Source organism: Suricata suricatta, chromosome 5 (genome assembly GCF_006229205.1).
Source record: "Suricata suricatta isolate VVHF042 chromosome 5, meerkat_22Aug2017_6uvM2_HiC, whole genome shotgun sequence".
Classification (NCBI taxonomy): domain Eukaryota; kingdom Metazoa; phylum Chordata; class Mammalia; order Carnivora; family Herpestidae; genus Suricata; species Suricata suricatta.
This window is the reverse complement of record NC_043704.1, coordinates 86,010,390-86,034,175: the sequence shown is the minus strand read 5'-3', so window position 1 is coordinate 86,034,175 and position 23,786 is coordinate 86,010,390. Positions and strand designations below refer to the sequence as shown.

The window sequence follows — 23,786 nt, the reverse complement described above, 5'->3', positions numbered from 1 at the left end:
CCTCTCTCTCTCCCCTTCCCCCGCTGATGCGCTCTCTCTCTCTCTCTCTCTCTCTCTCTCAAAAATAAATAAACATTAAAAAAGTAATTTTGAAAGGGGGGAAAAGTGAATGGTAAAACGAGGAATCAGAAGAACACTCTTACTAATTAGTTTTTTTCTTAAAAGCATTAACATCTAGGAATAAATAAAAATGTGTTTGACTTTCCACAACCGTAAATTTTATGGATTTCTATTTCAAAGCAAGGAACCTGGAGGTTCAGTCCACATTTTCATATTATCGTCTTTGCATTTGAGGCACAGACACCTCCTAAAGCTATTAAATGATCAAACCTCACAAAGGAAGTGGCAGACAGAATCCTGATGCAATCCTTATTTAGCAAATTGTCTTCCTTCCTGCAGGATTTTCGCTTGTGTTTGGTCTTTATCTAAAGCATCTGCCAAAAACAGCTCAGCCTCTCTCTCTCCTGTTTGACTGTGGTCAGCAAGGTGAGAAATTACAAGGGGGAAAATTAGAAATTGGAAATGGGTACTGACAGACTTGTCATCGCACCAGAGAAGATGAATGAGGAGACAAACAGGAGCCCAGCACGGGAGAAATACAGTTAGGAGTGTGGAGCCAAGGAGAGAATTAGGGCGCAGGGAAATGTCCTCACTGCAGGAGTGACCAGTTTACTCCCGGAAAATTATAGAGGATACTACACTTTGAGAACTGAGCAGGTGTCGGCTGTATGTCTTCACTTTCCTCAATCCCTCACCCCACCAGCCACTGAAAAAACCAAGTACTTGATAAACAAAAGGAATGCCGACCTCAGATGTTCTCTGTGGAAGCACAAGACTCGACTCGCTTATTAATCTGAAGCCGCTCAAGCTATTAATGCTCATTGTTAAATGTGCTTTTAACACAGTTATAGAAACTGGCAACTAAGAAGTTTTTTCAGACCATTTTTGCTGATGTTGATTTTAGGCACAAGCAATCATTATATCTATATTCATGGGAAGAGACTTTAATAATATTTAATTAAAGGCCACATCAACAGTAAGCAGATCCAGTTCTAATTCCATGGGGTCTCTTCTATTTACATGAAACGCATACCTCTCTCTGTGGCTGGTGTTTGGAACAGCGTTACTTCTGCTCTGGTTAATTGTTTAGGTCTTTCCCATTACTTTTTACATTTAGTCAGTTTTGTGTAGTATTTTATATTCAAAAATTGTTCTTGGAAGAATGAACGAATTGCAAAATACAGAACTGAAAAGAACAGACAAGTAGTTTAAAAAAAATCACTTCTTCCAGCATCCAGAGATAATCACGGTTAATATTTTAGAAGATTTCCTTAGAGTCCTTTTGCTAATTATGTTTTAACAGTTGGATCTCTTCAAATTGTTGTTTTGCCTTTGTGTTTTGCTTAATGTGTTGTATTTTTTGCCACATCAGTATCAACTCTGTCAGCATGATTTTAAGTCAAGTATGTAGTATTCTCTAATATGGATGTACCAGAAATTATTTCCCTTTTTTAGAAAATGAAAGGCCAACCAATTGCTATCTTTTGCATCTAGAACTCATGAAATCTCCCTTTTTATATAGCACATCTGGTAAAATTGAACACGAAACTGCCTGTGTTGGTGCTGGGCTGCTGTCTACAATAGGGAGTAATACTGTGTTTTGTTCCCGAGCACAAAGAATCTGAGTCTTCCCACCCAGCTACCGTATGCTATCCTCCTCGTGCAAGGTAAGACTGACTGAGTCCTCAAAGGTGGAAGGAATGGGCAGCTTTATTCCACCAGCAGGTAGAGTCTGAAGTAGTCTGTGGTCATGGACAAGGGAGCTGGAGGAGCAGCAAGCATTTATTAGAAACCTACTCCCGAGCAGGAGAGTGTTTAGAGCTGGGAACATAAAGATTCTTCCTCATAAGGCCTGGTGATGCTGGCCCCATCTGTACAACCGGCTTTCACCTTCAGCTGCTCTGGGACCCTGTCTTCCCCCTCAGCCTGAGACCCTGACACCTCCCCTACCACTTGACAGCTTCCTTCCCTGAACCCTTGGCCTCTGCTGAAGGGATCAGTACATGGACTGTTGTGAAACTGCGGCTGAAGCACAGAGCGCTGCCTGAAACCCCACGGGAACTCTCCCCGTTAGGGGCGCTTGCATCGCACTGCCGAGCTTCCTGACGCTCCCGTCTGCTTTCCCTCCCTTCGCAGTGCCCCATGGGGCTGGGGTCTCCGCAAGCCTCGAAGTCAAACCTGCTGGAAAGCGGGGGTGGCCTTGAAAGAAAATCCCGCTTTCCTATCTTCTCACATATTTTACTTGCTCCCACAGCATCTTCTGAGGGCCTACTAGCTACCTCACGTCACAAGAAGCACTACAAGGGCTAATGCAGGAGTAAAGACTGGACTTAGCTGTTGAGGCATTTAGAATCTTGGTGGAAATATTCACTAAATTGTGTAGGAAACAGACGTAAAATCACCATAACATGCCCCTCCCTGACACTGTATGTCCCAAGGGGTCAAAGGAAGTGAACTATGAGTGCAGGGAGATTGAAGGACCCCTGATGGAGCGAGGGGTGAGGAAAGGCTGAGATGGAGTTGGCAAGATTCTGTAACTGAGAAACATGAGAAGTGGCTTGAAGCAAAACGGGTGCTGGAGGCATATGTGCGATGCCCAGTGGCAGAGGGCTCCGATGGCACTGCCGCTACTCCTCCCGGAAGAGCCAAGTGTTGTGGGCCTTTTCTTGTTTTAGAATATGCACGAGTCTATTCCCTTTTGTGCTGCTAAATGCTGAAGGCTGCTACTATCGATACTTTGCATATTCCCTCAAAAACAGTTTTTCCTGCACCCCATGCTTAATTGAACAATACTGGGCTTTGTGATTTTGTAACATACACTGTGAACAAAAATCTGAAAAAAGTGTGTGATACATACTTATTTTCCCATGTCATTGACTTGAGAGGTGAAATTTGTGTTGGTTTTAGAATGACAGTTATGGCTGAAATTGCTAGCTTTCTACCCCAATATCTTCCTTAGTAGCATGCTTTTTAGGCGGAGATATTACCATGTGGAACAAATGACTGTATATTTCCTAGGAGCTAGTTTCTCCTGTCAGTTGTGATCCTATGACTAAATTCTGGACAATGAAATATAAGCAAAAGGACTCTATGGAAATTCTGAGAAGTCTCCCTAAAAGGAGAAGTGGATAAAAGAAAAGGAAGAGGGTAGCAAAAGGACGGGTAGATATTCCCTTGCCTTTCTCTCACTTCTGCTTCCTGGAACTCAGAGATGATCGATGGGGATTCAGCAGCCATTTTGGAATATGAGGAACAGGGCCTCTTTCCAGGTACAGCGGAAAAGAGAGCTGAGAGAGAAGCCTGCGTCCCTGGTGACTTTGGAGTGGTTCGGTACCAGCCCTAAGTAGTGTAACTCCAGACTTACTTTAAGTGAGAGAGGGAGGGAGGGTGAGAGAATGAGAGTAAGAGTGAGAGTGAGAAAATCCACTTTGTTTAGGCATTAATTGCCTAAATATAAATAAATCATATAATTCTTAAGAGCAGGGCCAATGTTTATGCCGCATGGTCCAAGGTGGGTTTTCAATGATTTGTGATGATGATTATGATGATGGTGAAATTAAAAGCAGTGAAATAAAGTGGCTTAAACTGTGCATAGTTAGCTTATTTTAAAGATTCTGCTCCTGATGCCATCCAATGTACTTGTTATGCTGGTGTAATCAAGGAGGTTTGCATTGTTTAATAAAAATTCTTGACCTATTTAACTATTAAAAATTTCATTTTGCTGTGCTTTGAGATGCAAGAAGGCTGTATCATTCATAAATGGCTTTCCATGGTGCTATAAGGAATGTCTCTAAATGACTCATCCTCAGTAATGGAGAGACTGAGCTCTGGGAGGGTCTCACCACCAGTCAGGATGGAGATGGTAGAATGATGTTAGGAAATCCATCCCACCAAAAGTGAAGGAAGACAGCCTCTCTGAGGAAGAGATTCAAAAGCTAAGATGCAGTGAATCATGACAGAAGTTGAAGGGCTGGAAGGGGAGACCATGGTCGACCAACACAGATATGGTGAGAAAGCAAATGTAAGGCAACTAATGAATGATGAAGGTAAAAGTGGGCCAGAGACTCAAGATACCCCAGAGGTGAAATATTCTGTGCTGGTGACCCCCTTTGTCTACTTTAGACTTCTGGAAAAATTACAAAGATTTTTTAACTCTTGTGTTTCTCAACATTATTAGTTCTATATATCCCAGGAGGGATGTAAGCATGATCTCACCTGCCTACTGGGGAACTTGTTGCTTCTTAAGTTCCAAAGAGATTTCTTTTTTGTGTTTTTGTACCTGCCTTGGATAGCTTTACTAATTTAAGACCTACAAGGATTAAGCTCAGGAATTAACTTTCAGTGAAAAAAGAAAATCAGCCATGAATATAGAAGCTTTGCTGCTCAGAACAGAAGAAAAGCCTGGTGAAATGAGCCATGTTTTCCAGTACAATTTGTCTTTGGGCCTGTTATGAGTGAAATATAGACTTAGTTATGTGCAAACTAGGAAACAGGACACTACATTCTTCATTTTGACTTGTTTTTGTGTGTGTGTGTGTGTTTCAAGAGAACCCTCTGCCTCCCACTTCCATTATTTAGCACTCAACTTCTTCCAAAGAATCTCTAGGTAGAGACTGGTAGTTCCCCAGCAGGTGATCAGCAAGGGCTTTGCTTTGACCCTGACTCAGCCCCACTTTTCTCTTTGCTATCTATGACTTTTTTTTTCAAAGAAGGCTCTTTTACTTAAACTCCCAAGAGTACTAGGCAATATATACTGTAACTAAGGGCTGTGCCTTTAAATTAAACAAAAATGTGGTGAAGTTTAATTTTCTTGATGGCTTGTGGAAAGGTGGCTGGCAGGAAGAACATGAACTTTGGAGGATGAATTCATTTCAATTCCATTTCTGGTGCTTTCCTAGTTATATCACTCTTTTCAAAAAGGTTTCTTGATCCTTCTGAGCTTTGGGTCCCCCCCCCTTTCTGAAAAACTGGCATAATAATAATAATAATAATAATAATAAATAATATCTGTCAGGTTGTTGTCTAGCACATAGTAGGTGCTTGACAATGTGAACCCTCTTTATTCTCATTCTCCCCCCACTTCTGTCATATGTTAGTTACAGTTTAGTTAATTGGACCATTGGGATTTAAAGTTTGATCCAACCAATTCCAACAATCTCATCTACAATGCTTCCACAAGTGCTTAAAATGACCTCTGCACAAACCGATTTACCTAAATTTCTCTGCACCCTCCTTTACCCTGTCCTCAACTCTGGCCCCACTATGAACTTTAATATTATACACTTAATTTTTTTTCCATTCTTATAAACTGATGTTGTGTGGAGGCTGATTGTAGGCCTCATTTGTGATGTCAGAAGCAGATTTTTTTCAAATTTTTAAAAATGTTTTTATTTATTTTTGAGAGAGAGAGAGAGAGAGAGACATAGCATGAGCAGGGAAGGTTCAGAGAGAGAGGGAGACAGAATCTGAAGACAGGCTCCAGGCTCCGAGCTAGCTGTCAGCACAGAGCCCAACACGGGGCTTGAACCCACGAACAGTAAGATCATGACCTGAGCTGAAGTCAGATGCTTACCCGACTGAGCCACCCAGGCGCCCCAGAAGCAGATTTTTAAGTGAGGAAAAATAAGAAAAACTCATTCTTGGTTACTAACCTTTTGTACCAGCGTGCCCTGAAATAACTGTTCTGAAGACAGTTTATTGATAAACGGCCAATCCCCTTCAAAGCTGTAATAGAGTAGTTTGAAGTGTCAACTTACATTGTGAGAAGTGCTTTCTCTGGCACCTACCTCCCCCTCCCTGAAGTTAATTTGGTTTCTCTGTGTTTTGAGAGATATTATGTGACTTTTTTGCTAAAGACTCATTATGAATTCTACATGCTTTTCATTTTTTTTTTTTAAAGAAGGCTCAGGGGTTAAAATTCATCTAGAAGGCCTTTTTCTAGTCCTAAGGAACAGAGAGCTTACGTTGTTTTTATTTGGAATGGACTACTTCTCGACCACTAAATAAAGTTGAGAACCTCAGAATAAGTTTTGGTCTTCCAGGAAAAATTTTGTTCATTTAAAAAGAACAAAATCAGTAGTGATGTTATTTCCTTAGACCTATCTATAACATAAATCTTTCCAAGACAGTTGAAAAACATAAATATGAAAACTTATCCACTCTTTTTCTCATTACGATTAGAGAGAAAATTATCAAACAAATCATTCAAAAGGAAATGCAATGTAATTCTACCACCTGTAAACTTATAAAATTAAGCCACATTACCTCTCTCCCCAAGCATTACTGATCTAAAAGTAATAATGTTGGATGTATTCATTTTTCTACAGGGAATTTCATTTTTAAATTGCTCTTTAACGCAAGAGGTTGATTTATAACCCCAGGGCATTAGTGAGTGGCGTCCTTACAGATGATACCTGGATTTATTCACAGGAGGTAATCCTCTTGAGTGGTTCAGATGATTATTTTTTAAGTTTTCTTTAAGAAATTCTTCCAGCATTCTTGTGAGACAGAAGTAAGGAAAATATTATCACTTTGCTGATAGGAAACTCAAGGCTTAGAGATTTGTTCAAGGTTAAATAGAAAGTCATTGGCAGAGCAAGGAACTTGAATCCTAGCATCCTAGTGGTATTTCAGCTCTGCTAATGGACCTAATAACTTCCTGCACACTTACATCTGTAGATATACTTACATCTGCATTTAAGGACCTGAGCAAAAATTTTTATTTAGAATGCTCACCAAAAAGACCATACATTCTAAAGTGCATTCACAGGGTTTAATTTTATAACCCAATTAGTGGCACTCCCTTCATATAAGTTGCTTCACTTATGGGTCTTTAAGTCTATATATTTTTTTGGCATAGGGATATCCTAGTGGGTCCATACATCTGTGTCCTCAATCCATATGGAACCAAAGTAAATTATATCCCAAGTTATTTGTGGCTCTAACAATATTTAGTCAATTTCCTTTCTCAGCAAACTTAAAAATTCATGCAAACCAAATTTATGCAAATCCATGTTTGTAATTTGGCTCTGGTCAGCCTCAGGAAGCAGAATCCCATATAACTGCCATGTAGGTGGTAATTTAAAGCTGAGGTTTTATGAGAGCAGAGCAACATGCATGGTGGCATCTCTAGTGATATTTAAAAGTGCAGCAGCGATATTAAAAGATGACACTGTGCAAATTCCCATAAACATCATGCATAATTCACGGTCAATTTGTATATGTCTAATCATAGTAATGTACACGATTTTCTGGCAATATCTTCCTTTCCTTTTTGTTTGATAACCTGCATCCTGAAAGAAGAAGGGAAAGCTTTGGATGGTCACTACTCAAGTCAGGAAAAGTCATGGGAAAAAAATGCCTATGGATCACCTTGAATCAATATAAGGTAACCACTAAAGTGACATTTATAAAAACTAAATATCAGTGTGGAAAAGTAATTGTAGTCATGATGTTACATAAAGAAGCAGAAACAAAACTGAATGCATACTGACTGCAACTCTGCAAAAAATGAAAATTATGCTTGTGACCATGCAAAAATGGGAGTATGCAAAATGAAGAGTCCCTGGGAGCATGGGTGAGACTTTCTGTCTCATCCAAAGTTTTTTTTTTTTGAGAGAGAGAGACAGTGTGCAAGCAGGAGAGAGAGAGAGAGAGAGAGAGAGAGAGAGAGAATCCCAAGCAGGCTCCATGCTCAGTGTGGAGCCCAATGCAGGGCTCCACCCCATGACCCTGGGATCATGACCTGTGCTGAAATTGAGTGTGATGTTTAACTGAATAAGCTACCCAGATACCCCTCATCCACAGTTTCTTATTATATTCATAATAAGCAGAGTAAGCAGGGAAAAGAGAGCCCGAGGGTGACTATCAGCCCTCTAGCACTCACAGGTAAGGCTTGTGGAGGATGACCAGAGCATTGCTCTTAGGAGGATACAGGGATCATGAGGAGCTCAGAGGGGCAGAGGTGTTTTGCGTGAAAGTCGTAGGGGCGGCAAAATATCAACTCTCAGACACTTTTCCAAATGGGCATGAAGAGAAACTGGAGATTTGCCAGCAAGTGGGGATAAACTAGCTCTACTGAACAGTTCAGCAGGGACTTCAGCCTGAGAAGAAAGGTCAGCCACCGTAGGGCAGCTGTTGGAGTGACATTTTCAGAGCACAGCAATCTACTCCCATAACAGAAAGTTATTCAGCAAATGCTGAAGTGACAAAATTTCTGGTTTTGTTCCAGGCATGGAATTTTTCAAATGTGGGGAGCACAGAGGTAATTTGAGACACAAAGTAAGGACTGAACTTATCATGAGAAGCACTTCAGATGGGAGGACTTGAAGCGCATGTAGCAACCACAATGCAATATGTGCATTTTACTGGTTCCCTTGCAAGACTATCTGGCCACTTGGTTCCACCATTCAATGCAGTGCCTCAGAGGTGGCCGTTTCTCCTAGGACTGGGCAGCTGCCCTCCTCATAGGTTTGCTTGAAAACCGTATGTGGGTTTATGGCTATCTATTCACACATTCTCTCTGTGTGTCTCTGTCTCTCTCTACCACACACACACACACACACACACACACACACACACACACAAGAATACCTTTTTTTTTTGAAGGAAGAATATTTCTTTTCTAGTTTACCCACCTTAATTCATTTATGTTTTTCTTTATCAAATACATCTTTCCTTTACAAACAGAAAGGCTTTCTCAGATTCTACCATGTTACATTATTTTTCCCAGCACAATCAAGATAGCACTGCTATTAATCTATCTATCTACTATCTCCCTAATAAGTCAGGGAAGCATGATGAAAGATAACCTCCTAATCGTGAAAGCCTTGGACCCACGGCTACAGACACTGCTGCCCACAGCACATTTCCTTGTAGCCGTGCAGTGTAGCAGACGTGCGTAAAGCTCCCTGTGCCTTAGTGTGCATGATGAAATGGGGATAACAGGACCTACATCACGGAGTTGTGGGGAGGCTTAAATGAGTTAATATTTATAAAGCACTTACAACAGGGTGTCGCACATAGTAAATGCTAGCTACATGTCTGTTATTAATCTTTTAATAAAAGAGGTCTAAGATGAGAAATGTTTAAGACATGGTTAGGTTATTAAGATTTACCTCTTGGTCTCTATCATTTATACTTTTTGTAACAACCTGGGCCACAGAATTGATTACTTATATAGGTTCACTTTAGCAAATGAGGTTGAGAGAGAATATTTGAAAGGTTAGGGACATTCACATAAAGACGTTAATTAAGATCCTTAGGGCTAGGAAATGAAAGTTCAATGTCTTTACCAAAATCATAACTGATCCTTTCTTGACCTCACAATTTGAATAATCTAAAACAGCACTTCTCAAACTATAGTGTGCAGAGAAATCCCCCAGGAAGCTTGTTAGAGCAGATACCTGGCCCCACTTTTAGACCTGCTGACTCAGTTTGGGACTCACAGCACACATTTTTAACAAGCTCTAGGTGATGCTGATACTGCTCATCCATGAACCTCTCTTTGAGAAGCTGGGCTCCAGGAAACATCTTTGGCCATGGCTACGACAACCCAAGTCCTGTCCTGGGAATAGACTGAACACCAGGAAGACGCCGTAACTCTTTCAGGACCGTGGGCAGAGACGTCCTGGGCATCTTAGCATTCCGAGAGTCCCAGATGCTCCCTGGGGCCCTTGGTTCCGGCCCTGCTGCAGCCCTGGCACCACAAACGCCTACTGACAGAAGGTCCACAGTATACTGTGGGCTTCTCAAGGGACATGAGTATGTTTATGTCGTCCTTGTGTCCTAGCATCTGTCAAACCCCTAGCAAGAAATACACTGCCAAGAAGTTTCTGTAGAATAAACGAGTGGACTAAAAAGTTAGATCATTTCCACCGAAAAACATGTTTTAAAACAGCATCCCGTGTATCTTCTTCCAGAAGTTATCTTATTAGGTTACTTTGTAAAAGAGAAAAATCAAGGACAGTTTAATTTTGTTCGTACAGTTTATCTTAGAACCAATTTTTAAATATAGGATTTCCTGTTTAGCTGTCGCCCCTGAATACTGGAAAGTTAAATGTTGCCAACACCCCCTGAGCTAAGTCCTGCCGTGCTCTCTCCCCACCACTCCTGCGTACCACATGGGGGGTGGGCCTTGGGAGGAGGGCAGAATCAAGCCCCAAGGTTTTTTATAACCGCAAAAGGCATAATGTACTAAACATAATTATTTTCCCCTACAGCAAAGCCCCTGAAAATCCATAGCAAAAATGATTTAGCTATCAAGTTTCTATAAAGAAAAGATTCTCAGGTTTTTCTATCTCCCCTTTGCTCCCTCTTCTCTTCAGATTAGGCTTTACTTCTGTTTTTCATGTTTTCCTCCTCCTTTCTCCCCACATTTTTAGGATTTAGGAAGTCTGCTTGTCTACAGAGCCAGGAGAGACTGTCCTTTCTCTCTCCTCTCTCAGCGTTTGGATATGCGAAGGGGAAGCCTCGGTCAGAACCGCGAGGAGGCACCCACCTTTCCAATCTATATTCTTTACTCCTCGGGAATAGATCAGAAGATCTGTGTACAGACTGTGTACACAGGGCAGAGGCCAAAAGAGAAGGAGAGCATTACACACATGGGGTGTACAATATGAAGGGGCTGTAGCGTGGAGGTGGTGCTGAATGGGGAGAATGGGGTGGCCAGGGGCTGGACCCTGCACAGCGTGTAAGTCCAACTCAAGAGCTTGTGTTTTATTTGGGAGATGGTGAGAAACATTGTCTTCAGTCCTGGGTGCCTACCACCTGTGGGCTACACTAAGTCAAGCAGTGTTGAAGTTCATGGCGCACATCTTGTCTGGCTACTGTGGTTCATAGGCCCACAGGGGGATGATTTTAAATCAAGTTCTTTGGAGTTTGGATGGAAGGGTAAAACTGGTCATTCATTTGGTGGAAAACAAATTGTTTCCCTTTTTATAAAAGTAAAGTTTTCAAGGTTTTCCATCTTTAGCATAAAAATTGAAGAGTAAGCCTGTTCATGAGCTTCAATTTGTTTTATTTTGTACTAAACAAGCTGATTAAAAAAATCCATCAACGAATGCACTATCACTCAGTAATTGTTTTTCAGAAACAACTCCTATACTTCACAAAAATTAATGCGTCAGTTTTTGGGGCACATTTTAGGTTTAAAAATAGAAGCTGAGAGTCTAGGGAAATAATCATTGGACAACCTTTGTCTGGAAGAAAACTACTTCTATGCTTAGTGTTTTTCTACCACAATAATTCATTAATTATTCACAAATTATACAAATGAGATAGTTTTGTTGGAAAAAAGTGATGAATGAATGTTTTTTTCTATTCAGAGCATCCAGCACAAAGCTGAGATGGTACATTCTCTCACCATTTCTGTAATAAGTCACTTATTCATATATTTCAAGAATGAGATCATTTGGCCAAAAAAAAATACTGTTGGTGGGGAATAAATAACAATTGTGTTGAGTGATCATTTGTGTATGCATGTGTTTTCCCTAGGTCACAAGATAGGAAGGAAATGGTACTCACCATATTGGGGGTAGACCATGTGAAAAATTAATGACTTAAAATGGAAATGACAGAATTGTAGAGTTGTTTTGGAGAAAGGGAAGGAAGCAGTGGAGCATTAAAAAAAAGCAGGTTTGCAAGAATTGCGTTTCTGTCAAAGCTTATATATGCAGTGTCAGAATAAGAGACACGTTCCAGAGGCAGGGGTCAGAGAATGGGGCTGAGCAGAAAGGAAAGGACTTGGTACTGTGAAGCTTGGATGGGAGAGAAAGAAAAACACAACCACAGAAATGACAAGGTCGGGGCAATGGCAGAACACAGACGTTTGGGTCCAAAGTCAGAAGGGGAAGGAGAGAAAGTTTATACCCTTAACTCTCTTTGCTGTTTAAGTATTAAAATAAGAAAAAAAATTTTTGTGTGTGGTCTGTCCCTTTGTTATCTTTATTTATCATATTTTGAATATGTGACATAAATCTGAGTATAAATATTTCCACCCACACCTGGCTTTCAAAGCCCTTCTGAAAACAGCCACTGATCCAATCAGTAATCAGCGAGTTCAACTGCAGGCTGAAACACTGGCAGCACAGCTCAAAATGGACGGACTGGGATGCTACATGTGGAGCCATGGACATGGCCCACAAGGTGCACAGCCAACGGAGAAGGAGATGACAAACTGATCCAGGTGGAGAAGAACCAAGATGAGCTGTAGAAACTGCTTCAACATGGAGGAAGCATTTTGCTAATCTTGTTGGGGGTGTTTTAGAACATATAAATTCCACTTTTAAAATCCTTAATACCTGTAGCATGATATATACTGAGAAGTTGTGAGAACCTCTTTATGAAGTAGGAAGCATCTCATGTAAACATCCTTTTATAAAAATCTACCAGACAAATTTAATAGATTAAACTGTGCACTTGAAATGCACACTTCTCTCAAGTGATTTTTCTGGCTTGGTGGTATATTTAGCAGACCAGCATGAGAGAATATAGAAGAAAGGATAAGCAGCTTAATTTAGGAAGGCAGTTACAAAGATAGATGAATGAACCCAAGACTAGAGGCTGCAGACCTGACTTCTAATATTTCCTATGATATAAAATAACCTGGTGACACAGTCAAGCTATGTCCCTACTCTAAAACTCATTTAACTTATTTTGATGGAACTAGAAAAAATATAATTAAATTTCTTAGCAGCAGCACTCTTTCATCAAACAAAGCCCGTCTGCAAACCTAGTGGCTGGCTTGCTCTCTAAGGGATGGCGCCACATCACAGACAGCACCCCCCCCCCACTTCGCAATCCAGAATGGGCCCCACAGAGCACAGTTTGAAAGCTCCAGGATTAGATTATCTAAAGTTCCTAACGGCTCTGATGTCTACGGTTCTCATGTTGGTCAGAAGAACCTACTTAAAACATCAACAGAAACAAGCGCCAAAAAACCAAAACAAAACCAGAAACAAGCCAGTAAAAGCACAACAAATCTTCCACAGTGAAAAGTTGGATGGTTTCTCTTCACGTTGCATTCCAATCAGCTGAGTCGGCTTTTAAGTATTACCATCTCTGGATGTTATTTTCATATATCACATCATTTTTAAACTCAGCATGTCAGCTCATGTCATTTCGATTTTGCTTTACTTTCTCACAGACTAAACATGCTGCCAGCACCTTTCTCTATTCGATTAAAAAGAAAAAAAATGGGCTATTTGAAAATTACTTAACATCTATATTTTTCCAACTGGAAAGTCCAGGGTATTTTTCTCATGTCATATGTAATGAACATGGGTTGTACATTAATACTTTAAAATAAAGATCTGTGATGCATACATATTTGTTGAATTTGAGGTGGTAATTCATGGTTTCTCTTGGTGATTACAAATTTTTAACTGAGCCCTGTGATTTTCATTACTGTTTGGAAAATTGGCAGAGGTGGACTGGTAGAGGAAAGCTGATGCTTCCTAGTCAACAGGGTTGGCAACCTGTGTACTCACTGAGATGCTAGGCTGGCAAGAGGTGGTCGAGGACCTGAACAGGAGGAAAGATCAGCAATGCCTTCTGCTTACAAATATCTGATCTTCTCATTTTATCAAATGAGAATTTTTTTGTACATTTTAGATTAACTGGTTCAGTTCCCTTTCGGGGTTTTAAACTTCTTGGAAGACTTAAAACCACTTGATAATTATACTTTAGTGTTATTTTCATCAAATCAACAACTGAGTTAAGATAATTTTCAAGGTGGAGGGTGTAAAGCAGGAGAGAAACAAGAAGGGGAGAGCGGAGGCCCACCCAGGCCCATGTCAGCATCCTGCTCTCCTTTGATTTTAGAATTTCATGAGTATAATATAGGTCACAAATTGGAACCCGAGGGTTGTATATAGACCCAAACTGTTTTGTTTGATTACACATCGTTGTAACAAATTTAAACTGATTTCAAACATTTAAAAGCAGCAGATTAATTGCTTTTCTTGAAAAATTAGTATACATGGTGACATCGAGCCAATTTCCAACAAGATGGCAATTAGCTGGATCTGGTAGGTGCTGCCACCTCTAGAGGGGCCAGCTTGTGAGGCTTTCCTCCTCACACCCTATTTTCCTTTTACACCATCTATTCCCCTCATTTCTGTACCTGGTTGATCCAAGAAGGAGGTATCTATGACCCCAGGATAGACTAGGTTGTTTAGAATTATTATAACTCAGTCCTGAAGAAATTCAAGGGAATTCTGCAGCCAATAAATCTAAGAGTCTTACCATCACCAGCCCCCTGACTCCTGTACCTTCCATTTACAAAGTACTTATTATGCCATGCACTTTGCTAAGCATTTATATACAGCAAGTTATTAATCCTCCCAGATATTTATGAAACAGATACTATTTTCCTCATTTTATAGACAGCAGGCTAAGGCTCAGAGAGGGTGGTTAATTTTCCTGTAATAAAACTATTATTCCTACTACAGTGTAACAACTTTGTTATATGTTCACAAGATTCAGAGCTTGTGGGGACAGTGGAGACACATCCCTGAAGACACATTAGAATACCTGATGGCACCTTATAGGGGGCATGCAGAATATTAGTGAAACAGTAGGAATAAGCAAAGCAAAAATGTTGTGATGCAACAACCAACCTGATATACAGGGAAGCATGAGCTGCTGGTGGAAAGAACATGAAAGAAAGGCCATGGTGGCCCTAGATTCTGGATTTGGTTCTGACCAAAAGAGGGTGAGCTGAATGCAAGGTTCTCCAGAGAGGCATTCCCATTTGTATCTCACAACAGACATCTGAGCCAGATGGCGTTATTCCATTTTATAGATAAGGAAACAGAAACCCAGAGGACTTAAATTGCTCACTCTAGTGTCTTCTCCTTAGTTAGTAGCAAAGCTGAGACTAGAAGCTAGAATGATTGATGGCCTGCTACTTCAGGTCTCTCTTGCCTGTCTGTGTCACTCTGTAGAGTGACCATCTGCATCTTCTGGCCTTCTACCTTCAGATCTCAGTAACATGTCAGAAGACTCTGAAATTAAGATATTAGGTATACCCTTTTTGTTTTTCTTAGAGTCAAAGGTGATGCTTAAGGGAATTGGTACACTGAACTGAAATGCATGAGGTTAGCAGCACTTTCTACAATAGCCAAATCATGGAAAGAGCCTAAATGCCCATCACCTGATGAGTGGATCAAGAAGATGTGGTATATATACACAATGGAGTACTATGTGGCAATGAGAAAGAATGAAATCTGGCCATTTGTAGCAAAGTGGATGGACCTCGAGGGTGTCATGCTAAGTGAAATAAGTCAGGCGGAGAAGGAGAGATACCGTATGCTTGCACTCATAGGTCTAACAGGAGAAACCTAACAGAGGGCCATAGGGAGGGGAAGGGGGAAAGAGAGTTGGGGGGAGAGAGGAACACAAACTATGAGAGACTATTGAATACTGAAAATGAACCAAGGGCTGAAGGAGGAGGAGGAGGGGGGAAGGGGGTGATGGTCATGGAGGGGGGGCACTTGTGGGGAGAAGCACTGGGTGTTATATGGAAACCAATTTGACAATAAAATATTATTAAAAAAAAGAAATGCATGAGGTTAAACAAACAAAAATAAACTCAGTGTTGTGAGCTTACAAGGAAAATATAAAGTCAAATGTTTTGCATTACTATGTTTCCCCTGACTCTACCCTTGCCAAATTACCAGTAACTCAGAACAATTTTTCTATTTCTTGACAAAAATAGGGAATCTTTAGGGATAAAACACAGGGTGATCATGCCTTTATTCCAGTAACTTTTCTACTTAACCTAGTGGAAAATGTTTCCCCTTTCTTGTACAATATTTATGATGATAAATAGCTTTGCAGACAAGATGGCACTGATTGGACTACAGTAGTAAATCTTTGTTTATTACAATGCTGATTTCAGAGAGACAGCAAATTTGAATAGCTTTAGTCTCTGTCATCACAAATAAATATGTCTTATTTTCATTGAACATTTCTCTCTATCAATCTCTCCTAAGGAAGGTGCTAATGAGCCTATGTCTGCTCTGAGAGTAACGAGGGAACCACAACTGCAGAATGTGCTTTGTCCTTTCAGCGTCTCAGAATCTCCAGGCTGACCAAATGGTCTCTTTCCTGCAGCTCTAGAGGGGTTTCTGTTCTTGGTGACCAATACTGATCCCCAGGAAGGTATTCTAGGCCAGTTTTATACATGATACCATGATATATGGTCTCATATTTTATAAATCTCCTCAGAAGTAAATAGGATATGAATTATATTTAAATCAAGTCACCATATTGTAATGGCAAAGAAAGCACTGGCCAGATGGTGCTGAGCGCAAGGCAGTGACACATATCATGCCCATCCCCTTACCATTTAGGAGTCCAAGACTCATGTTGGCGGCTTAGATGGTGATACCACCACACTATCTGTTAATACCAGAGGGAAGTTGGGTATCCTTTCCTATTCATCTGTTTTTTTCTCATTCTTCTATTTTTATTTCATGATGGCATATATTTTCCTCTTTAGGATTCATTCCCACATTGACCACTAGGATAGAACTGCTATCCTACCCAAATGCTTCCATGTTATTGAAAACACAGGCGGTGGCTATACTTTGTTTCTTCTTTTTCTTTAGAGAAAAATCACCGAAACTCTAGTTTCCATTGCTTTCTGTTCAGTTCTTCTCTTATAAATTTAAAAGGACACTCTCAGAAAGGTTTTCGGCTAAGAAAAGTATGTGCTATCTCTCTCCATGGTGCTTCTCATGCCTCCTCTCTGAGGAAGCTTTGTAGGGAAGGGAAGAGTAACAGGATGTTAACAACCTTTTGGCTCTACTTCTGTGTACACCTACTTTGAAAAGCATGTCTCTTCCGACAAAGCCATAGGGGCCAAGAGGGAAGTAAACAGGTAAGGAGTGTTTATGGAAGAGGTTATCCCTGTGAGGGTTCAATAAATAAATACTGGCCAGTTATGATACTTCCTAGTGTATGGTTATTTATGTAATTAGAACACTGGAGCAAAATAGCTTCTTAAGACCCACCTACAGGATGACAGTAATGGGCAACGGTAGAGAGCTATGTGGAGTGTCAGAAAGAGTACTGGACTACTAGGAGGGAGGGCTGGCTTCCAGTGCTCTCTCTGTACCTAATCAGGACTCAGGGCTGCTTGATTCACCTTTCTAGATCTCAATGTTCTTCATTGCTAAATTGGGGTTGTGGGGTACTAGGGACTGAATGTTTGTGTCCCTCCCCCAAAATTCATCTGTTGAAACCCTAACCCCCAATGTGACTATATTTGGAGTTAGGGCCTACAAGAAACAGTAAAGGTTAAATGACTCCATAAGGGTAGGGCCTTAATAAGAGGAAGAGACTTCAGAGCTCTCTCTCCTTGCCATATGAAAACACAGTGAGAAGGCAGCTATCTACAAGCTGGGAAGAGCTTTCACCAGAAACTGGCCATACCAGCACCTTGATCTTGGACTTCCCAGCCTCCAGAACTATGAGAAATAAATGTCTGTTGTTTAAGCCATCCAGTCTATGATAATTCATGTAGCAGGTGAAGCAGATTAATACAGTGGTAATGACTAGTTCATTAAAATGGCATAATGATTTATAGTTTAAAAAGCACTTTTGTAGATTTTATCTTCTCAAAGAAACTCTAAGAGATGGTAAGAACAGAATAATATTTGACAAATAAATAACTACCTCAAACCAATTCAAGGTCACAAGTCTATGGGTGGAATTTAGTCAAACTATAAACCTGAGTCTTAAAAGCACCTTTGGGTATAAATGGCTATGGTTTTCTTGTTTTCAGCATCATTATGTTGGATGGCTATAAATTCTAGTTTTTAGATACCCAGGTAATGCTCAGTTGAAGATGTCAAACTTATCACAAGTCGTATATAAATATTTTTTCCCTTTAGAACTACAATAATTGCTTCCTCTGGTCCAGTTATTCTCAAAGTATAGTCTGGGACCAGCAGTGGGAGCCAAGGACATGGAAATATAAATTCTTGGTCCTACCCCTTACCTACACAATCAGAAACTCTGGGGATGCCTCCCACCCCCACCCCTGCACCAAAACCTATGTTTCAACAAACCCTCCAGGGGATTCTGAGGCTGCTAAGATTTGAGAACCACTGCTCTGATCTCTGTAAAATTGTTCCCCTTATAACTGGCTGATATTTGACATTTCTCCACCTTACTGCACTGAAGGATATGCAACTCCAACTCTGAGTCCCATAACCACTTGGACCATGACATACTGTTAAAACCATTCTTGAAATGTTTGAGCCTATGAGTGTATCTTTCATACAATCAGAGATTCTATACTTTTGTGTTACCTTTTTTATGTCCTTTAAGTCAACTTGGAATTTGAAAACATTTTAGAAGAAGAGTCATCTTGGTTCAGAATGTCATAAATTTTGAACAAAGGTGGCTCTATCCTAATTAAAAATAGCAGTTTAAAAGAAAGTAAATGTATTATTTGTTCAAAGTAGATAACGTTTTTAATCCCTTATCAAGGTACTTGACCATCTACTCTTCATTTGCATCCCTAAAATCTCAGTAACTTCAAAAGGAAATTAATTTGTACATGAAATCTATTCCTAAACAAGATCTACCTTCCCCCAATCAGGAAAGAGTATTATAAGAATAATAAAAATGATTCAAAATATACATTAAAAATTTCTCTTTTAATATTTATTCTAAAAAGCCAAGTATTAATTTATTAATTATGTATACTTATAATTATATGTAATAATTTAATAATTATATTACAGATTATATAAGTAATGTAATACATATATATTTATATGAAATGGTTTAGAACCATTAAGATTTTAACAGAATATGTTTCTTTTGATTGTCTTCCTATGCCTGAAGATTGAAAACTCTAGGGATTTCTGGTGGAAAATATGGATGCCAATGTCAGTGTCATATGTTTATACTTAAATGGCTCTATATGTCTGTGCATATGTGTGATTATATATGGCACCTGTTACTTTAGGACATTAGCATTAATATAAGAATTCTCCAGAAAAATCCAGAAAATTTTCACATGCATTTCAAATAAATTTTCCCAATAAAATTTCACAAAGAGAAAAGCACAATATTGTTCTTTTAAGAATAAAACTGTACACATTTCCAAAATCATTTTTTTTGCATGTAGAAATGACAGATATCACCTTTTACCCCCTTGAAGGGAGGCAGCCAGGGAGAACAAAATCCACATACTCTGTGCTACTACTGTTATTAATTTGCTTATATAAGCAAAACGGTGAACTTTTTGTAGAAGTACAAGTCTTGCAAATTACACGACTGATAAAATGGCATATAGCTTGCACAGCATTTGTAGAGTGACAGCTTTTGAATGACATTTAATGAGATTAGTAGGCTTCTGCCCAGCATAGCACTCCAACTATTTATTTATCTTCTCTAGATTTCCTTTTGGCAGTTATATGAAGATTGACTAACAAAAATATCTACCATGTTTGTAAAAAGTTATAGGAAGAATAAATTGAGCAGAAAGGTTCCTTCCCAAATATATAATATCTATGAGATGAAGCAATATTAAACAAATGTGTTTCACACACATACACACTTTTGTTGTTGATCTCTTAAGTGTAGAAATAATTTTTGGTAGTATTATAAAGACTAATTAGCATATTTTCCTAAATATTTTACTTCGAGGTATCAGCATTGTCATTGTTCAACCTAGGATTCGCTCACAATATCACCACCAAGTAAACCTTCCCTAAAAGGAAGGACTAGTCTTACTGTCAACGGCAAGCGTGAAAGTCAACTCATATTCATAATTACTCGCCTTTTAAAGCGTGTTTTGACATGAATGACTCAGCAGAGCTGGGTCACTGCCAGCTGGTTCCAACAGGTGCAATGGCACTGGAAGAAACACGGTAACTACAGAGGCAAACAATGACCGAGCAAATCAGATCCTCCCTCACTTGATCCCGGTTTAAAAAAAAAAAAAAAGCATTATTTTCTGAAACAGAAGGAAAGTCAGTTCTCTTAACAGTTAATAAAATGTGTTTAGGGACAACAACATAAATGCTGTGAAAGCTACTATGAGAAAAAAAGAACAATGACTCCCTTGGACTTTCCACTCCAAAGATCTCAATGTATACTGTATGGTTTTCTGAATCTCAAAATTTAGTTAAAACAAACAAAAAAAAGCTTAAAGCAAAAAGAAAGAAAGAAAGAAAGAAAGAAAGAAAGAAAGAAAGAGAAAGAAAGAAAGAAAGAGAAAGAAGGAAAGAAAAAGAGTGAATGAAAAGCAGCCTTTGAGGGTAGGATGATACTAAGAAAGTACAAAAAATAGACATTTGACTTATACATGATTAAGGAAGAAATAAAAAATAACTTTACTTTTCATTTTAATAGAGAAATGGATAGGTATGTGTGTTCTCATAACATGCTCAATTGTATTTTATTAGTGCATTTGCCAGTCCTCCAATGAGAATGTCGGTCTGGGGATGGGATCTCTGGGAGATGGAGATTGTGTAATCGCCCCAAGTAATCAACCCGGCACAGTTAAAACGACAGCTAATAGCCCAGCAGAACATTCGCGCTCCAGCCACACTTATCCTATTAACGTTATAAACTGACAATTTGGCAGTAAGTAGAGACACAGGGCCAAATTTCTCACCAACCTCTGCCCCCGTCCCCCAATTTACTCAAGAGCAAGAGAGTAAAGATAAGGCAGGAAAAAAAGAATTCAAAGGCAGTTTGAGTGAACCCTGTAAGATCAAAATATTCTGCACTTCTGGTGAGATGCTTTTTTTGGTGAGTGTCCCCCCGGAAGATCATTTCAGTTACTTCAAGTATTCCAGACCTAAGAAGCAGGTCTTTAACGCAACTGCTTCTGGTTGCTCTCTTCTGGTGGTCATTTTTCTTTTTTTCAGAAATATACACAATGGCTCCTTTAATGCAATTGTCACAATGCAAAACAAACTGCACAGTTAGGAATCTGTCCATATGCAGCTTGCCTTCCTGTAACTTGCTGACTGCTTTCCTTCTAACCTTTTCATCTACACAGACTCCTTTGAATTATTTCTCAGTCTCCACCTGAGCTTACATCAGCCTCAGAATCAGCACCACTTACACATTAAATAGATGTGCAGTTATCTTGTCTCCTCAATAATTAACAGAGACATTAAGGGCCAATGCCAATTCAGTGGCATTGGTTGGAAACCTTCCATTACCTGGTATGTCCTTGTTTATGGTCTATTAAATAGCTTTCATTCCACCATATGGGCCCATATAAAATCCAAGCTAGATGTTTTTAAAATCACAGGAAGTATTAAAGAATATTAAGTAGCTTCTTTTTATTTAAAAAAAAAAAAAAACCTCTACATTTATTACAGAGATTCGGATGAAGTAACAGGCAATATATATGTTTTCAATTTCCGAGTATATTTAGTCTTATTCATTGCTTTGCACTAATGTTAGCTTTCACACTTTCAAAATAACACACTTTCTGATTCTTGTTTAATTTATTTTCTCCAACCAAATTGTCATTGCTGTATTGATTCATTTTTCACCTGGCATGTAATTTTCTAAAAGTGCTCTTATTTTGTTCTGCTTTATTTTTCATTGTCTTTACATATAGAACATGCATATTGACATTATGTAGAAGTCAGTGGATCAAAGGGAGAGGCTTAGCTGCTCTCAAAATCTATCTTGTTAAGCAGGCTGTAGTTGGACAGGCTAATACAGCCAGCAGGGCAGGACTCAACACTCAACGGGCCTCAGCCGTCAAAGATCTACAGTGCAACAGTAGAAATTGTATGTAAGCATTCACTTACCTCCTTTTGATCAACAATTATTTCGAGGTCTTCATCACTGCTTAGTTTTCCATATCCTTTTTCTTTACTTTTCTTGTGAAAGAATAATTTTAAATGATCATTTAGTTTCTTTCCATTAATAATGTTAATTCCCACTTAATACTTTTAAAATACTTTACTTAGCTTTGTTCACTAATCAAAATACATTGTTCTTTACGTCAATCTCTCATGGACAATAGCAAATGTTTTTATTGTCAAACTTCAGGCTTATAATTACTCACCAAGTATTTCTGCCTAGCCTCTCCCATCCAAATTACACCTTTAACCCATTTCTGAATATTGTTACTTTTTTCAATTTTGTACTTTCAAAACGGAATCTTTAGTCATTTGAGATAGATAAAAAAATTCCTTTAAGAGTCCCAGTACATTTTTAGTAAAGACTGAAATTGCATTTAGTAATTACACTATGCTTAAGACTTCAATGATTAAATGTTTTATTTTAATCCCTTTTATATTTTTAAGAATAAGACAAGCATTATACAACTCAGATAACAAATCTTCAGATTTTCTACATTTGCTTATACATCTGATGAAAATGAACACCGGAAAAAATAACTCAGAAATAATTTTTAAAAGATGAATAAAATAATTTGCAAAATTAGGTAGTTTGAAAAGTTGGACCATTTTTTAAAAATGCACTTTATTGGCATTTTGTCTTCCCCTCCCCCACCCATGACCAGTTCCCAATTATCTTCCCCAAAGCAAAAGTGTAAAGTTAGAACATATCATAGATCAATTTAACCATTTCACTGTTATGCTACAGGAGAAAAATAATATGTCTGAATCTTTTTTTTTCTTTCTCCCAATGCACTTGTTGATAGGAATACCAGAAAAGACAGATTCCTTCTTCATAATTTCAGAAATCATAGTACCTCTGTAGAGGACCAGTAAGAAAATGAAAATAAAACTCACTACATAGTTAACTGTAGTTCAAAGTTATTATTATTTTAAAATCTTTTCTTTAGGTATTAACTGCATCAACCAGCATTAAGGAGCTAAAAATATTTGTGTTTGCATCTATCGTGCCGTATTAGGATCCCCATCTCGTTGAGGGAAGAACTATATCCTTCAGTGAACATGATGTAAATCTTTACACCGTGGGATACAATTCTTGTCTATTTTCCCCCTTCCTCCCCAGGAAACATGCTCCCTATTTTTGTGGGGTTTTCTGTGATAAAGAGATTTCTGAATCTTCAAGTATTAGGATGCACAAATAAAATCTGAATTCTCATTCATATATTAATGAATTTAGCCACTTAGAACAGACCAGATGGCCACAGTATTTCTCTCTATTATTATTCTTCTCATTTGAGGTTCCATTTCAGGATTGATGGCAAACAAAAAGAACAGGTTTGGTTTCAGTCAAGCTGACTTCCTTCCTATCACTTTGTTTTTGTATTCTTTTAGTCTACTGGTTGCCATAAGATATTGTCCAGAGACCTTCTAATGCAAAACATTTAAAAATGCCTTTTGGAATATTGATCTATATACGTACCAAGTAGCTCATTTGCATGACCCGATTTCTGGACAAAAGGACATTAAGTAGAGTTGGAATGTGGGTCTTTCCATCCATTTCACTGTCAGGCATCCCAGAATTCTTTGCACCCGCGACAGTTTCATTGCCAGAACTTGCTGATCAAAGAACTACAGATCTTGCCCAGCAACCGTATTTATAATGTATGACAATAATCAAAGGATCCCTGAATCATTGTCTTGACTTTGTAAACACTGTGAAATTTTTGGCTAGCACAAGAAGTCATTGAAACTAAAATTTTTTCTTTTCTAACTAATTTTTAGCTGAGCACTTCTAGGTTTCCTGACTGCTGTTCTAGTTTACTAGAATACTTCTTAAAACCACCCCATCTATTATTAATTATATACACTTTA

The 23,786-nt window shown here is 38.9% G+C and overlaps 1 protein-coding gene across 4 annotated transcripts in view; it reads right to left on the bottom strand.

The window, feature by feature from the left end:
* The window catches only part of PEX5L (peroxisomal biogenesis factor 5 like), a 225,096-nt gene that overhangs the window by 147,034 nt on the left and 54,276 nt on the right, over positions 1–23,786 (bottom strand). For 2 of the 4 annotated variants that reach the window (XM_029939832.1, XM_029939829.1), the window contains exons 1-2: positions 23,395–23,675; positions 21,861–21,932 (exon numbers count right to left, since the gene is read on the bottom strand). The exons of the other annotated variants lie outside the window; for them this stretch is intronic. In XM_029939832.1, the coding sequence (XP_029795692.1) occupies positions 21,861–21,932; positions 23,395–23,487 (165 nt within the window). In that variant the 5' untranslated portion in view covers positions 23,488–23,675. Of the gene's footprint in view, positions 1–21,860; positions 21,933–23,394; positions 23,676–23,786 lie in introns of those variants that run through there. 4 annotated transcript variants of the gene reach the window in all.